Source organism: Sinocyclocheilus rhinocerous, unplaced genomic scaffold (genome assembly GCF_001515625.1).
Source record: "Sinocyclocheilus rhinocerous isolate Xijiao unplaced genomic scaffold, SAMN03320098_v1.1 scaffold391, whole genome shotgun sequence".
NCBI lineage: Eukaryota > Metazoa > Chordata > Actinopteri > Cypriniformes > Cyprinidae > Sinocyclocheilus > Sinocyclocheilus rhinocerous.
Window position 1 is genome coordinate 8,609 of NW_015656602.1, and position 17,457 is coordinate 26,065.

General features: G+C 38.4%; 2 protein-coding genes across 6 annotated transcripts in view; both read left to right on the forward strand.

Moving 5' to 3' along the window:
- LOC107720391 (EGF-containing fibulin-like extracellular matrix protein 1) overlaps nt 1–13,743 on the forward strand; it is a 21,180-nt gene extending 7,437 nt beyond the window's left edge. The window contains exons 4-8 of the mRNA XM_016528082.1: nt 1,719–1,838; nt 3,105–3,224; nt 8,769–8,892; nt 8,982–9,174; nt 11,245–13,743. Coding sequence (XP_016383568.1) covers nt 1,719–1,838; nt 3,105–3,224; nt 8,769–8,892; nt 8,982–9,174; nt 11,245–11,406 — 719 coding nt within the window. The 3' untranslated portion in view covers nt 11,407–13,743. The remainder of the gene's footprint in view (nt 1–1,718; nt 1,839–3,104; nt 3,225–8,768; nt 8,893–8,981; nt 9,175–11,244) is intronic.
- Nucleotides 13,744–15,252: 1,509 nt separating this feature from the next.
- The window catches only part of LOC107720394 (serum response factor-like), a 26,500-nt gene continuing 24,295 nt past the window's right edge, over nt 15,253–17,457 (forward strand). For all 5 annotated transcript variants that reach the window (XR_001637609.1, XM_016528087.1, XM_016528088.1 and 2 more), the window contains exon 1: nt 15,253–16,046. Coding sequence is in view for 4 of the 5 variants with exons in the window: in XM_016528087.1 (XP_016383573.1) it covers nt 15,597–16,046 (450 nt within the window). In the remaining variant the exon portion in view is untranslated. The remainder of the gene's footprint in view (nt 16,047–17,457) is intronic.

The window sequence follows — 17,457 nt, forward strand, 5'->3', positions numbered from 1 at the left end:
GCAGCGTATCGCCATATGCACTGGCAGTAGCAAGTTCCTGTACTTGTTTGCAGCAGCAGCAATAATCTACAACTACAGCAATAACCAACAGCAGCAGCAATTCAGCAGCAGCGTAGCAGATCTGTTCCGCCAAGACCAAATACATTAACATGGTCATATCCATCACCATGCTAAAATGTTCAGAGAGTTGTCATGATTTAAATATATTATTAATTCCATTATATATATATATATATTATTCCTTACATTTATTAATATTATTAAATAAAAATATCTTTCGAAGACTGATGTGACTAACCTTGCGCTAACCCAGTGATTGTTTTTTTTTTTTTTTGACAGACTTTGTCTCTTGACAGACTTTGTCTCCAGACTAGTGTGTAGCACCAACCACTGTATTAAAACTGGCGATTTCAGCCATTGCTGTGTGCAATATTCTTAAATTCAGTAAATGGACTGTTGGTCGGTTCACACACATACTTTCGGAGACCAATCTTGGGTCAAATGGCCCTTCATCGACTATGCTTTTTGTTGTCAAACAGCTACCAGAGTTTATGTGGTTTTGTTTGAGGAAGTATGGGTCAGGACATGCATCTCTCAGCCCATTAAAATGAGTCAACAATTAGCTCGGGCCTCTTCCCGCAAAAGAGAGTCAGCCTTCCTGAAATGTTTTCAATTTTTTTCGGCCAGTCTCTTTCAGAAGCGCCTTGGCAGTGATTCCTCTGGAATCTAACACTAGTTTGCTGGAATCAAATCACGGTCATGTGGGTGATCACAGACTCCAGGTGTGTCTCTCTCAAAGAGGTGGGCGAGAAAACAGCATGTCTTTCGTCTGAACTCTCGCCCGTGAGATCTCGCCTCATTTTTCCAGCCAGTTTGGCTATCAGCAGAGTTGAACCCCCTCAAAGGGCCCAAACGCTGGTCAGCAAAGCTTTGGAAACACTCGGCGAGAGGCCTCCCGTGGGTCTTTGGATCTGTGCGTTGACATTATTCTCCCATTAATGCCTCAAATAGGTCACTTAGGAGCCTAGGAAGAATCTGCCTTGTTTGGATGAGGAGGTTTTGCACTCACATGTGTTGCAAATCCAATAGTCTGCATATGAATCATAGAAAACTGGCCTATTCTTAGGCCTTTGTATATAGTTACTTGACCAAACCTGGCAGATAAGCACAGACCACCCACGATGGCCCTCACAGCATGAAAGGACACTTTCTACACTCCAGAATCAAGCTGGAAACCTTGCCAGACATACCAAAGAATGATTAGGAGTGCAGAAAAGATGTGTGTTTTGGATTATGCTACCTGTTGTTTTAAATAAGTGCCATTATTAGTGTTATATTTGAGGGACTGAATGAAATGGGCAATTGGCAATGGCCAGTTATTTTGTTTATTACTCATGCACTCTCATTTTTAATTTCATCATCTATCATTAATGTTCAATTGTGTGTTTTTTTTTTTTTTTTTTTGAGATTGTAATACTCATTTTAACTTTTAAAATGTCAAGTCATGTAGATGTTCCATAGATGGATGGAGGAAAGCTGACAGACCACTCTTAAATATAATTAAGCAAAAGCAAGCATGTCCCTATTAGTGGTCAAGGAAAAGTTTTGGATCATTTGCTTGGTGAAACCTTAGTGAAAATGCATTCAATATTACTCCTGCACTCTCATTTTTAATTTCATCATCTATCATTAATGTTCAATTGTGTGTTTTTTTACAGATGTGAATGAATGTCTAACTGCAAGCCCCTGCCAACATCAGTGCTACAATCTGATTGGCTCTTTCATCTGCCAATGTGAAGTCGGATATGAACTGGCTTCAGACTCAGTCTCCTGCCAAGGTATTTTTTATGCTTTTTTAGTGTATGAGAGTACATGATAGAGTTTGTTTGAATATTCTTAACGTCATCAACAATAATTTCAACGTGTATGCAAACGAACATGTAAAGTATTGACAGTAGGTCAATTTAGTTAGGGTGAATTTCACAGTATCTCACCATGAGGGAGTAGCTAACATCTACAAAAAGTTATTCTCGCTATCCTGTTGTAACCAATCAGATCAATATAATCATAGTCAAACAGTATTTCAATGCTGATAACATTGTACAATGTTTTTTTCCCCCATTTGTGTGGATATTATATTGATTATAAGAATATCTTAATGGGCCTTGGACAAATGAGCATTATTATATAATTCATGAATAAAATATAGGTATCACGATATAAAATAGATTAGGTTTGTTTTGATTACTAGTAACTTGCATGCATGCTTTCCAATGGCAGGCTATGTTAGCTCAGGAGGCTAATCTGTTAGCATGCTATCCTTAGGCTAACTGAAACAAAGGGAAACGCTACATCTGATGTAGGTTTGGTTATATAATGTGTGAAATAGCCATTTAAAAGACATTAACTGAGGTTCTTTGATAGGCTAATTAAATTGTCTTTGACAAGCTACACAAAGTATTTGCACACTTAAGCCACTCTTAAAAATGTCTCAATGTCTTTGCATCTTATGATTAAAAATATTAAACTAAGTGGTATTTGTTTTATAGGAAGATACCTGAAGTACACGTTTTCAATCAAAAAGATTAAACTTTTAAGGTTTGTGAAGACTTGTTTACACCAAGAACTATGACTATATTAGTGTCCACACCAGAACAATAATGTTGTTTATTATAAGCGCGCACTGCGGTTTAGACGTCTGCCGCTTTAAATGCTTGCGCTTGTTAAAGTTGTGTGGATTCTGATTGGCTGTTAGTGTTTTCATTGTTCATCAGCTGGAAAAAATTGTTCTGAAAGTGATTTTAACAAGATTGTTTCTCTGTGTCTTCATAATTGTAGCTGGGATTTGGACTTAGCTATTCTCATAGAATAAGAACGATTATTAAAACTTTCTAGTTATAGTCATTATCCTTGGTGTAAACAACTATTGATATATTGTTTCAAATGAAGACAAAAAGCATGTGGACACTTTCTGCTTGTCCAATGTCAGTGTAGTGTAGTATAAACATAGGTAATTCGGTCCACAGACATTAAATGGACAGGAACCACGGTAATGAGCAATATTTTGTCATTCTGTAAGTTTCATTCTCATTTGTGTTTTCCAGATATCAATGAGTGTGAATTCTCAAACTACATCTGCCAGTTCCAGTGTGTGAATCAGCCCGGCGGATACCAGTGTGTGTGTCCTGACGGATACCAGCTCCAAGGGACGCGGATGTGCCAAGGTACATTCCCATTTCTTCCAGTCTCCTAAAGTCAAGTCAAGTCACCTTTATTTATATAGCTGTTTATACAATACAGATTGTGTCAAAGCAGCTTTAGAGTGTCGAACAGGAAAATATATGGTCAATAATGCAAGAGGACAATAACAAAGAGTCATTTTCCAGCTAAAGTCAGTTCATTGATGATTGAGTGATGTCTTCATCCAGTTCAGCTCTCTTCCATTAGTATCTGTGCAATCAAGTCCACAATATTACCAGAAATTAAGCACCCCCATCTAAGCAAGCCAAAGGCAACAGTGGCAAGGAACAAAAAGTTCATCGGTGACAGAAATGGAGAAAAAACCTTGGGAGAAACCAGGCTCAGTCGGGGGACCAGTTCTCTGGCCAGACGAAACCAGCATGATGTGGTTTAATTCCAGGCTGCAACACAGGTCAGATTGAGCAGAGGACTTGTCTGGTTCCCATGGTCTTGTGCCGATGGCTGTCGAGGTGATGAGGTCTTGGCAGGGGATCTGTCTCTGGGGCTCATCTAGTTGACATGGTCTCCACTGACATTCAGGGCTGTAGAGGTCGTCTTTAGGTGCTGATCCACCATTTATGGCCTGGATACAGATTGGATCCATATGGCAACAGTGACCTCGGAATAAGAATGAAAGAGACTAATATTAGCATACTGTTGATGCCATTCTTCTTACGATGTAGCGAGTACATTGGGTGTTATGGGAAGTGTTCCCGGTTCCGGTTGTCCTAATTAATGCAGCCTAAAAATCCTTTAACGGATTTGAATTATAGAAATGTGTAAGTGTGTTATGTGTATGCCAAGTTAAAGAGATGGGTCTTCGGAGACATGCTGATATCGCGTTTGGTCTCGTTTTGTATCACGTATCTCGTCAGTGTCTGCGCTTGCTTGGCCATTTGTTGTGGAAAAAAAATAAGGAAAGTGTGTTCAAGCGCCAGCAGAAAACAGTGTAAAGAAATACTCTTTGAGAGAAGTAGTCTTTATCAGCGGAAGTTAAAAGCAGCTCGTAAGTGTATTTACTTGTCTCATTAGTGTTTAGTGCAGTTGTTGTTGCTAGGAAATTGTGCCGATGGCTGTCGAGGTGATGAGGTCTTGGCAGGGGATCTGTCTCTGGGGCTCATCTAGTTGACATGGTCTCCACTGACATTCAGGGCTGTAGAGGTCGTCTTTAGGTGCTGATCCACCATTTATGGCCTGGATACAGATTGGATCCATATGGCAACAGTGACCTCGGAATAAGAATGAAAGAGACTAATATTAGCATACTGTTGATGCCATTCTTCTTACGATGTAGCGAGTACATTGGGTGTTATGGGAAGTGTTCCCGGTTCCGGTTGTCCTAATTAATGCAGCCTAAAAATCCTTTAACGGATTTGAATTATAGAAATGTGTAAGTGTGTTATGTGTATGCCAAGTTAAAGAGATGGGTCTTCGGAGACATGCTGATATCGCGTTTGGTCTCGTTTTGTATCACGTATCTCGTCAGTGTCTGCGCTTGCTTGGCCATTTGTTGTGGAAAAAAAATAAGGAAAGTGTGTTCAAGCGCCAGCAGAAAACAGTGTAAAGAAATACTCTTTGAGAGAAGTAGTCTTTATCAGCGGAAGTTAAAAGCAGCTCGTAAGTGTATTTACTTGTCTCATTAGTGTTTAGTGCAGTTGTTGTTGCTAGGAAACGCTTGTTTTGTTTACTGTGTGGAGACGTGCTGATATCACGTTTGGTCTCGTTCTGCCATTTGTTATAAGGAAAGTGTGTCCAGCTGAATAAATGTAGTATTTTGTTAGAAGGGTATAAAAAAGCTAAAAAAGCTGCGAACGCAGCCGTCGCGTGACGGCCTCCTCGTGTGAAGACCGAAGAGTGTAAAGACCATCGACTCTACCATACGCAAAGCCGACCTCATACGTCATCCGCCCGGAACTGCTTCTGTGAGTGAGCAGTGAGCGCAAGCTAGATTAAAGTGATTATTAAGTTTTCAATATGGATATTTTTCTTACAAAAACGCATCGATTCGCTACAGAAGGCCTTTGTTCACCCCCCGGAGCCGTGAGAGACACTTTTTATTATGGATGGGCGCTTTTTATTTCACTTCTTTTGGACTGATGCATGCAACAGCCGCTGAGTGCCATTAAACAGCTTGAATGATCAAAGACAATTTTTTATATAACTCTGACTGGATTCGTCTGAAAGAAGAAAGTCATATACACCTAGGATGCCTCGAGGGTAAGTAATTTATGAGCTAATTTTCATTTTTGGGTGAACTAACCCTTTAAGATTGGTTTTGTGGTCCAGGGTCACATATAATGATTCAGTTTACATCACGTAAAAAACGGTTGAGTTTTATGTAGAAAAGTTAAATCGCCATCTTGTTCCGACCAAAGTGATGTGAACGCACCTGACGTAAATACAAACTTCCCAGGAGGACTTGAATGCACCATCACCTGCGTTTGCACACTTTCAACACACGGGTGACGAAGGCGTAAATGACGGTTATACTAGCGCAGTGTTTCCCAACCACTGTGCCGTGGCACACTGAAAATTATCAAAACTTTCTATCTCTATTATATTTCATTATTGTTATTATTATTTTAAATCAGTGCTATTGGTCATCTTTATGTCCGTTTGAAAATCATTCAAAAGAGCTTGTGACTAAACCTCATAACTCCATTGGATCCTCAAACTGTCATCAACTCCACCCGCCTCCATTCAGAATGAAGTGCCTCACACAGTCTGCTCTGGAGACAGATCTCTGCTCGTTCACAATGCACGGGTAAATAAACAACTGATGTTTGAATAAGTACAGCGTTTTCTTTACTCAAGAAACACTAGGTCTATAAAGCCTAATGTTTTTTGTGTGTGTTTGAAGAGCAGGGAAGAGTCTTAGCATTGGCCATCTAGGTATAGCCAATATACTGTTTTATATATCCTGTGCATAGCGCTTCATCTTTCATATCATGCCATTTTGGCCAGATGAATTCAACAACAAAAAAACTGAGTGCTCATATAGCTACAATAAACTTTATAACCTGTAAATTGATGAAAATGTAATGCGATGCACTCACTGCCTCAGATGTGGCCGTTCTAATGACAGACAAAACGCATATTGCCGTCATTCGCTGGTCAAAAACCTTGTAAGTGTCTGATCACATATAAAGCCACAATACCAACTCTGACGATGCGGTTTAATTATTTGTGTCCAGCTGAATTAATGTAGTATTTTGTTAGAAGGGTATAAAAAAGCTTAGTTTACCGCGAACGCAGCCGTCGCGTGACGGCCTCCTCGTGTGAAGACCGAAGAGTGTAAAGACCATCGACTCTACCATACGCAAAGCCGACCTCATACGTCATCCGCCCGGAACTGCTTCTGTGAGTGAGCAGTGAGCGCAAGCTAGATTAAAGTGATTATTAAGTTTTCAATATGGATATTTTTCTTACAAAAACGCATCGATTCGCTACAGAAGGCCTTTGTTCACCCCCCGGAGCCGTGAGAGACACTTTTTATTATGGATGGGCGCTTTTTATTTCACTTCTTTTTGACTGATGCATGCAACAGCCGCTGAGTGCCATTAAACAGCTTGAATGATCAAAGACAATTTTTTATATAACTCTGACTGGATTCGTCTGAAAGAAGAAAGTCATATACACCTAGGATGCCTTGAGGGTAAGTAATTTATGAGCTAATTTTCATTTTTGGGTGAACTAACCCTTTAAGATTGGTTTTGTGGTCCAGGGTCACATATAATGATTCAGTTTACATCACGTAAAAAACGGTTGAGTTTTATGTAGAAAAGTTAAATCGCCATCTTGTTCCGACCAAAGTGATGTGAACGCACCTGACGTAAATACAAACTTCCCAGGAGGACTTGAATGCACCATCACCTGCGTTTGCACACTTTCAACACACGGGTGACGAAGGCGTAAATGACGGTTATACTAGCGCAGTGTTTCCCAACCACTGTGCCGTGGCACACTGAAAATTATCAAAACTTTCTATCTCTATTATATTTCATTATTGTTATTATTATTTTAAATCAGTGCTATTGGTCATCTTTATGTCCGTTTGAAAATCATTCAAAAGAGCTTGTGACTAAACCTCATAACTCCATTGGATCCTCAAACTGTCATCAACTCCACCCGCCTCCATTCAGAATGAAGTGCCTCACACAGTCTGCTCTGGAGACAGATCTCTGCTCGTTCACAATGCACGGGTAAATAAACAACTGATGTTTGAATAAGTACAGCGTTTTCTTTACTCAAGAAACACTAGGTCTATAAAGCCTAATGTTTTTTGTGTGTGTTTGAAGAGCAGGGAAGAGTCTTAGCATTGGCCATCTAGGTATAGCCAATATACTGTTTTATATATCCTGTGCATAGCGCTTCATCTTTCATATCATGCCATTTTGGCCAGATGAATTCAACAACAAAAAAACTGAGTGCTCATATAGCTACAATAAACTTTATAACCTGTAAATTGATGAAAATGTAATGCGATGCACTCACTGCCTCAGATGTGGCCGTTCTAATGACAGACAAAACGCATATTGCCGTCATTCGCTGGTCAAAAACCTTGTAAGTGTCTGATCACATATAAAGCCACAATACCAACTCTGACGATGCGGTTTAATTATTTAAAAAAAAAGTTTAGTTTTACATTTCCTGAAAGTGGTAGTGTTTCCGCCCGACAGCGACGATATGTAAATTTGTTGTTTTATCATCCCCAACAACATGAAGCTACCTATTACCTTGTGTTCCTACCTCAAGCTCAAGTTTTACATTAAATGTGAGTACTACTTTTAATATAATATCCAGGTTTAATATGCCATTTGAAGCAATGCATGTTTGTGCAATTTTGCTATATTTCGGCCCTTAGTGGTGTGCCATGGCATTTTTTTACTGATCAAAACTGTGCCGTGGCAAAAAAAAAAGGTTGGGAAACACTGTACTATTGTGCTTATGGCATTCCATGTTGTTTGTCCACATTTTTTGATCATTGCTGTTGTAATGTGGGAAGCCAATAGGTCTGTTTTACGCGTTGTTATTTTTAACAAACCATATTCTACATGCATCTTTAGTTTGAGATGAGCCGTGGTGCAAGTGGGGTCAACCTCAAGTGGGTCAGGGCTGTGGGGGGGGCGGGGGAGGACCGAGAGTACCGCGATACATATCGTGGGTGGTGTATCATGGTTTTTCGGTTCATTTTGAATATCGTTACACCCCTAATTTTTAAGATGGAAAAATGTGGTTTTACAAATGCTATGAAACATGGTTTTCAAAGGAAAGATTGCTATAAAATAGCACACCTAAGTTCCTAACTGATGATGAAGAATTGACAGAGCAGCCATCAAGTGTTAGACAGTTTTCTAGGTTATTGTACATGCAGAGGTTTTTGGTCCAATAATTAACACCTCTGTTTTTTCAGAATTTAGCAGTAGGAAATTACTAGTCATCCAGTTTTTTATCAACCAAGCATTCCGTTAGTTTTGCGAAAAGTGGCCTCTGATGTTACTCATTGACCTTTTCCACCCTGTTAATAGATATAAACGAGTGTGAAACAGCACACAACTGCAGAGAAGATGAAATGTGTTGGAATTACTATGGAGGATTCCGTTGCTATCCCAGAAACCCCTGCCGTGAGCCATACGTCAAAACAGGCGAAGGGTGCGTCTAATCTCCTGATAAAATCATGCTCTGTGTTGTTATTTGATCCACAAATCTGTTTTACAAACTGTTTAACTCTCTATCAACAGACGCTGTAGGTGTCAGTCACCAAGTGTTTGCAGAGGACTGCCGCCTGTCATAGTCTACAAGTACATGAGCATCTTTTCCGAACGCTCAGTGCCTGCGGATATCTTCCAGATTCAAGCTACCAGTGTTTACCCCAACATGGTAAACACCTTCACCATCAAATCCGGCAATGAGGGAGGAGAATTCTACCTGAGGGTAAGATTGGGCAAATCTATATTGGGGTAATTCTGGGGAAAAATACTTTAATATCATATTTTTCCACTGCAGGCCTGAATTACTATGACATTACTGTACGATATACAGATTACTGGTTATCAAATATGTTTTTTCAGTGTATGATTTTTAAGCAGTTACCCCTAATACTAGATCTGTGATTACAGCCTTGCAGTTAGTTATTTATTTTTACCAGTGTTGGGTGTAATGCATTACTAAGTAATCAATTACTGTAATTTAATTATTTTTCCCTTGAAAAGTAAAGTAGGGGATTACTCTTGGCTTTTCTGTAATTTAATTACAGTTAACTCTAATGTAATTGCTTTAAATACTGTAAGGTCTATAGAACAATTCTGTATAAAACAATAGTGGATTAAACATCAAAATTTTACATCTAATGTTAAAATGTATGTTTTATTGTAACCTTCTCCCTTTGGTCAGTTCGAGAATATTTTGTGCAATTTTATAGTATTTATGTGAAATAATTAAAAGTTCAGTTTCATGTCTATCCTTGTAATTAATTTAATTACCTTTTAGAGTAACTTACCCAACACTGAATTGTTACTAACCATAAACCTAACCCTTTAAACTGTACGTTATTTCAATATTGTTAACAGTTTGGATGGATAACTTAGTAAACACAGTAGCTTGCTTAAATTCTAGACATATTACTTACAGTAAAGCCTTAATAAATAAATAGCACATCTTCCAAAATGTGTGCCAACCCTGTCATGAAGTGTTTTGTGGTGAAATGTTACAGGGTTGAAAATCAATGCAAAAAAAGTATAATAACAGCTTTGGCTTATTTAGTGTCAAGGTTCATGTGCTTTTTGCCAAGAAAATATAAGTATTATGTAAAGGACTATTCACTATTATTTTCCTATAATAAACCAACTATTGAGCTTAAAAAAATGTTAATATAATGAAAACCCAATATATTTTTATGAGAGATACTTGCTTTGAATCTCTATTTAAACCCATGGCATTTCTCTACCAAAACAGGTTTTATGTCCACCCTACATTTAAAGAGTTTTGGGGTTCAGTGTTACAGGATTGAAGATGCAAAAATGTCAAATAAAGACCTTACCTAGCAAATATCATTGCATAACACAGATTACAGGCAGTATTCTCATACTTTTTGCCATAGACAGTTTTCCTGTAACAGAGTTGAACTATGCTGAGTAATAATATAACTACAGTATAAACATAATGAAAAATTGAAAAAGACTGTAAAAGATAGCCTACTTACCTTTGAATGAACCCATCACATTTCTCTTCCAAAACATTTTACATTTAAAATGTATGGGGTTGAATGTTATTGGGTTGAAGATTAGTGCACAAAACCTGATTATTTACAATCAGTATTGTTGTCCTTTTTGTCAAGACTTTGAACAATTGAGCTTGACAATATAACTGTAAACACAATAAAAAATTTTAGACTTTAAGAGATACTCACCTGTGTTTCAACCCATGATATTTCTTTTCCAAAACAGGTTTAGTGCCAACCCTGTTACATTTAAAATATCTATGGTTGAAAATCAATGCAAAAATGTCTTCTCCTTAACTGGCACAGCACAACACCAGATTATTTACAGTCAGTATTCTTCTGCTTTCTGCCAAGAAAAAACATTTTTCTGTAAGAGTGATCACTATTATTTTCCCACAACAGACTTGAACAATTGAGCATGACAGTATAGCTGTAAACAATAAAAGCGAATAGAGACTGTAAGAGATACTTACTTGTGTTTGAACCCATGATATCCTTTTCCAAAACATGTTTAGAGTCAACCATGTTACATTTAAAATGTTTTGGGGTTGTTACAGGGTTAAAGATCAGTGAAATTTTTTTTATTTATCAGTCACCATTAATCACCAGATTATTTACAGTCATCATTGCTCACAATTATATTTTTCCCCATAACAGAGTTGAAATATGTACCTGTAAACATAATGAACATCAACTCTGTTACATTAAAAAATTGATTACTGTGATTTATAACACTGTCTCGTGGTGAAGTCTCTCCACTGATTGGCTTTTTCTTTGTCTTTCAGCGCTCCAGTAATGTAAGCGCCATGTTGGTGATGACCAAACCTTTGACTGGACCTAGAGAACATGTTGTGGACCTGGAGATGGTCACCCAGAGTAATGTCTTGAGCTACCGTTCCAGCTCACTGCTGAGACTCACCATTATTGTGGGTCCATACCCTTTCTAAATCATCTAGATTGACCGAATCAGCACCTTGGTTTTATGTTTGTACTGCAGCTTACTATGTTAAAAATGTTCAACACAGCATGGCTACCTGGTTGTGGTCTAGATCAGTGGTTCTTAACTGGTTGGTTGAGACCCAAAAATGTGTCAGAAACCAATTCTAAATCAACCAATAGATATAAATGTTTGATTTTAAGGTTTTATATGTGTTCACATTTGTATGATGAATCTTTTGTATAATAAATTTTAATGCTGTGTTGGGTCGCCAATTAATCTCCATTGTAAAATGTAGGTCTTGATACAAAGCCGGCTGAGAACCACTGGTCTAGATAGTTGCATATTCACTGGGTTTCCAACAGGAATTGGTTTATTAATCATAAAAAGTAGGTCGTCTGGTTTACTGAAGTTTTCAAGTAACTTGTACTTTGGAAAATGAAAGACAAGGTCAGAGAGGGTGACATGAAGACCAAGAAATATCTGAAAAACAACACAGCAGGATACCAGAAGGAAACACAGTTGCTCAAGTTTCATTCTGAAAAGCACTTATAGGTTATTCTCTGTCTTCGTAGAAAGAGGTTTGCAAGATTCTGCTGCATGTCAGTCTTTTAAATGGGTAGTTCATCTAAAAATTGGGTCGATCATTATTTACTTATCTTATGTTGTTGTAAAGTCATATGACTTTCTTTCTATAAAACACATAAGATGAAGTTTAACAGAATGTCCTGTTGCTTGTTTCCATACAATAAACATCAGTGGAGGAGAAAAAAACCCTGTGGAGCTCCAAAAATGACGAAACACCATAAAAATAGTCCTTACGAAGCTATTTTGTGAATCTTCCCCACAGACCAAAAAGTTATTCACTGAAAATATTCCCTTCCATCACGATGCTCAAATCCTACACACATCTTCAAACTGGTGTCGCAGTGGGTTATGACTAATTTAACGACCACCAACCATAAATTTTGGTCTGTTAGGGACCAATTATGAAGAATGCACTTTTGCATTGAAAATGCGGGAAGTGGAATTGGAAAAATTCAAGGTCTCGTGACTTGTTTTTAAAAAGTTGAATGACTTTTTTTTTCTACAGTACACAAGACGTTGGAAAATACAGAAGCGCAATGGTCAAAGACATCTGTTTAAGCGCATGTTTAGCCTACTTTAAAAAAAAGCTATGGAAAATCAGCACACTAGAATGCAAAAATGCATTTTGTATGAACATGGTGTGGCATCAAAAAATTTCGAATATAGCGCACAAGTCATATGGATTTCTTTTCTTTTTTTGGCTATTTTTGTCCTCATTCCCTCTCACTATATGGAAAAGTGCAGCGTGAACATTCTGCTAAACTTCTCCTTTTGTGTTCCTCAGAAGAAAGCAATCCAAGTGAGTTTGGAACGACATGAGGATGAGTAAATGATGACAGAGTTTTCATTTTTTTTAACAAACGAACCTTTTGATCTGTCAATAAATCAAAGCTTACATTTCTCATACATGGATTGTGTAGAAACAGAATGTAATTATCAAAAAGTGCTTATAGATTCTTTACTAGATTTGACTTCTTAGCAGGGGAAAAGTGTTTTATAGGTGGAACATGTGGATAAAGCAAACAGAACTGCATAGAGTTAGGTGGAACCGTTTGTGTTGTAATCTAATGGCATCCTTAGCTAATGGAAATCTCTAAATGCGTCCTCCGCCTTGCAAATTCTGCTGAAATAATTCTGCTCCTATCCTATGAGAATAAGGCAATAATGTTTTGGAAACAGAAGTGATGTTTTCAGGAAATTGCTGGCAAGGGCTTTGGGACGCATAAGCAATGGAACTCTTGCCTAACATGTCTGTATGGTTGCCAGAGCAGCGTTTGATCTTCTGCAGTGTTTCGTGTCGATGGTCTGTGACAAACACTGTTACTTAAACCGTTGCGTCACACCCGGCGCCCCCAGAGACGTGTTCGTGGGTGAGGTCGGAATGGTCCGCGCACCACCACGTTGTATGAAATTATTTTGGCAAGCGATCTCTACGTTGGCTGCTTTGAGATCTGACTTAGTATTGTAATGCAATGCTTGCAAATCAATCTGTATGTTGTCATTATCTGTTTTCTTATGCTCAAACACTTTGATTCACTGAATTTGTAAATGCTTCCTGTTTTTCTCTTATTGAGATCATTTCTGCTCATGTCCAAACTGATGTGGACCGGTTGTTTCTGCTCAGAGAGGACAACAGGTCTTTGTATTCGTTCAGAAATTTTCAGTCTGCTCTTAAGTTGCACTTTTTCTTTACTCATTCATAGCCTTTGTGCCATTTATTCTGCTGTAAAGTTTTTGGAAATAAAAATGAATACAGTAACAATTCTGTCATTTTAATTTGCTCAAAACAAATGTAGCACCAGAAAGGAAGCATGTTTGAAAATCTAATCTTTTGCTTGTATTGCATAACATGCATGGGTCAGTTTGGTGTATTCCTGGAACAGTTTATGGGGACTACCAAGATTCATCTGCAGTTATTACCTCCCGCGGTTGCAGATGGGAATATGTAACTATGTGATGTTGTCATGACAATAGTTGAGCAGTTCCTGTAAGAATATTTACACACCAATAGCCTAGTCATTTACAGAAAGCATGCGAGTCATACATGAACTGCATGTTTTTGATTAAATTTCGATGTAAGGCTACTCATGCTACTGTTTTCTTTTTAAATAAAAGAAAAAATGGACTATAAACTAAATGTGGGTGTAAAAAAATGTGGAGAATTATAAGAAAAATCCAAACAAATTTGACAAAATTTAGAATGTAAAGACATTTTCTTTCTGACAAATGTATTGTTAGTGCATTATGTGAATATATTATGAGATAGTCATCTTTCTGATGGTTTTATCTGAGTAAAACATGAGGTTGGGTGGGTTAGAACCTAAGACCTTTAGGAAGCTGCCTTGATATTCGACCACCCAAATACACACTACTTTACTATTAGCCTAAAATGTTTGTATTCTCTGGGCCCAGTGCAAAACCTTCAAAACATTGATTGTAAGGGTAATATTACAAAAGATGTTCTTCATTTAAAGTGTTTGTTGGCTGTTTATAGAAGCAATAGCACTGATGTTATTCTCAGAGCACAAAGTTGCCAGTACAAGGTTGAAAATGGAAAACTGATTCAATGCGTGGATGTATTTTTTTTTAAGTATATGAGACGGCCAAAAGATTAAGTTTAGTGTAACTTTAAACCAATAATTAATGTAAGAGCCTCATCTGCTGGTTACACGGCAGTATCGCATCATTTCCACAGCTCTCACAGAGCTGAATTTCACCTCAGTTTGTACTCAAATTAAACTCAGCAGTCAGTCTAACAACCTGCTTTTGGTTTTAAAAGTTCGCTAAGTGCATGTGGTTTACCTTTTCGCACGTTTCTCGCCAGAAACGGTGTATTTTTGTCGTTAATATTACCGTGAGGGTCCAGGCACGTTCGCTACTAGTAGTTCGCTGTGTATGACGTATGCCATTTCTGTCGGCCAAATTAGATTCGAACCAATCACAGAGTCGGAGAGGTTTGCGTAACCAATCGCAGCGCAGCGCTGTGACTCACCATACATGGACAGCCATCGCCATATAAGGAAACATCGGCTCGCTTTATTTGGAGGAAATTAGATCTTTAGGCGAACGGCCTCGTGAGTTAAATTCCCAAAACAAGCGAGTTATCAGCAATTATATAGTTTAAAAAAAACACTAGACGTTATACACGACGGAAATACCGCCGTTCACGTGTTCAAAGTGAATTATTTTACGCGATATTGTTGTTACTGTAGGTAACTAGTTCTGTTGGCGGAGGTACATTGCGCGGGTCGCGATTCGTTGTTTCCAAATGTGGCAAGTTCAGTTGAGGTTTGATTGATGGACTGTAGGCGGAAACTCTACGTTGTAAACTTTGTACGATGGTCGTAAAGGGCTAGTTTTGGGAGTTTATTTTTGTATTTCACGAGCCGCTTAAATCGTGACTTTCACACGGGAATACATCCGTCCTTAAACTCCAGATCCCGCGTGTTTAGTCCGAGTTGTCTGTTGAGTTGAGCTAATGTTTCTTAGCCTAGCATATGTGAGGTAACATAAGTTCGGTATCAAGTGAAGCGATCTGCTGGATTTGATCTAAGATCTGCTCGGATCTCTACACCTACCGCAGGCTGCCGTAGTGCTTGGAGCAGGTCCGCGATGTTAGGGGGAAACGGGATGGCCAGAGGGGCTGGACGCTCCGGTAACGGCGCGGGGTTGACCCCTCTACAGGTGGGCAGCACATCTGGGGCTTTGGGGGCAGTAACCTCTGCCATAAACCTGCCCGATGGGGGCAGATACGACGACAGGCCGTCGGTGGAGGCTGTGTTGAGCGGCTCCGACGGAGACTCGGACTCCGGGGATGATGAAGAGAGTTCCGTGGTGGACAGGAGAGGGGTGAAGCGGGAGAGGAGTGAGATGGAGGTCGGTGGATCCTCCGGAACCATCGCGGGACTGTCAGCTGGATATGGGGGAGTTTCCTCCGGGGTGACTGGGGCGAAACCTGGCAAGAAAACACGAGGACGGGTGAAAATTAAGATGGAGTTTATTGACAACAAGCTGAGGAGATACACGACCTTCAGCAAGAGAAAGACTGGCATTATGAAGAAGGTACGTTCAGCCAGCACGTGTGTGCTTGTGCCTCCTACTGCTAGTTAAGAATTAACAGTACTGTTATACAAGCAACATCCATCATTGTACAACTGCACTAATACTGTACTACACAAATACTTGTGCTAAACCACCATGCTAATACTAGCACTGCAACTACTACTACTACTACTGATGTAGGTGTTGTACACTACTAGCATTACACTACAGTACTGATTCTAATACTGTAGAGATACTAGTTTAAATCATAATAATTATTCTAATACTGTAGTACCACTGTTGCTAGTATTATAGCACTGCTAGTGCTACAGCAATATACTGATACAAGTATTAAACACTACTAGTTTTAATTGATTATACTGATTTTGTGGAAACTAGTATTACTAGTTTTAACACTGGTACCACTAGTTTTGTATCTATTCTGATTGTAATACTTTAGAAACACTAGTACCGCTGGTTTTAAGCATTATACTGATTCTAATACTGTAGTAATACTAGTACCACTAGTTTTATATTTCTATTGATTCTAATGCTGTAGAAATATTAGTATCTAGTGTTATTATTGTACTGATAGTATAATGATAATATTGTACCACTACTCCTGCTAAACAATGCATATTGCATAGTAGTACTGTAACCTCTAGTAGTGTTTTTTTATTTACAATTTATTTGTACTACTTTACTGATACTAGCGTTAATATACCACTCACACTAGTTCTGTAGCAATTTTAGTGCCTTTTCAGCTTGAACCATACCATTATTAGTCCTGTATCAATTAAATTCAATTTACTAATGCTAGTACTTTACCAATTCTAGTGCCGCTACACTAGTATTGTACTTTTACTAGCTCGAAATCAATTATACTAGCTCGAAATCTATTTTACTGATTGTAATTTACCAATTGTAGTACCATTATACTGATGCTCATTAGTGGTCGACCGATATGGGTTTTTTGACAGCCGATGCCGATATCTTGTAAAGCAGGGTGGCCGATATAAAGCCGATATAATTTTATTTATTTTAATATTTAAGAAATTTGAAATCATTTGAAAATGGGTTAAAAAATAAATGTTAAATAAACATTCTTATACTTTAGATGACAAAGTATTTTTCACAAATAAATATTTAATAAAAAATATAATAAAAAAGGAAGTAAACACTGTAACCAACAGGGCACTCGGTAATCTGGGAAGTTTGTGTGCATTGGGAATCATATTTTTTTCAAATAAAGCCAAGGTAACACTAATTGTACATACAGCACACAGTGGAAATGACATGAATATAGCAGTGGGCAAATGCATAAAGCGCAGCATAATTTAAAATCACGAGTTTAAAATTTGTCGATCGTGCGTCTCCAGTAAAGCTGAACTCTCCTCCTGTCTGCATTCAATTCACACGGACCGACCGTCAC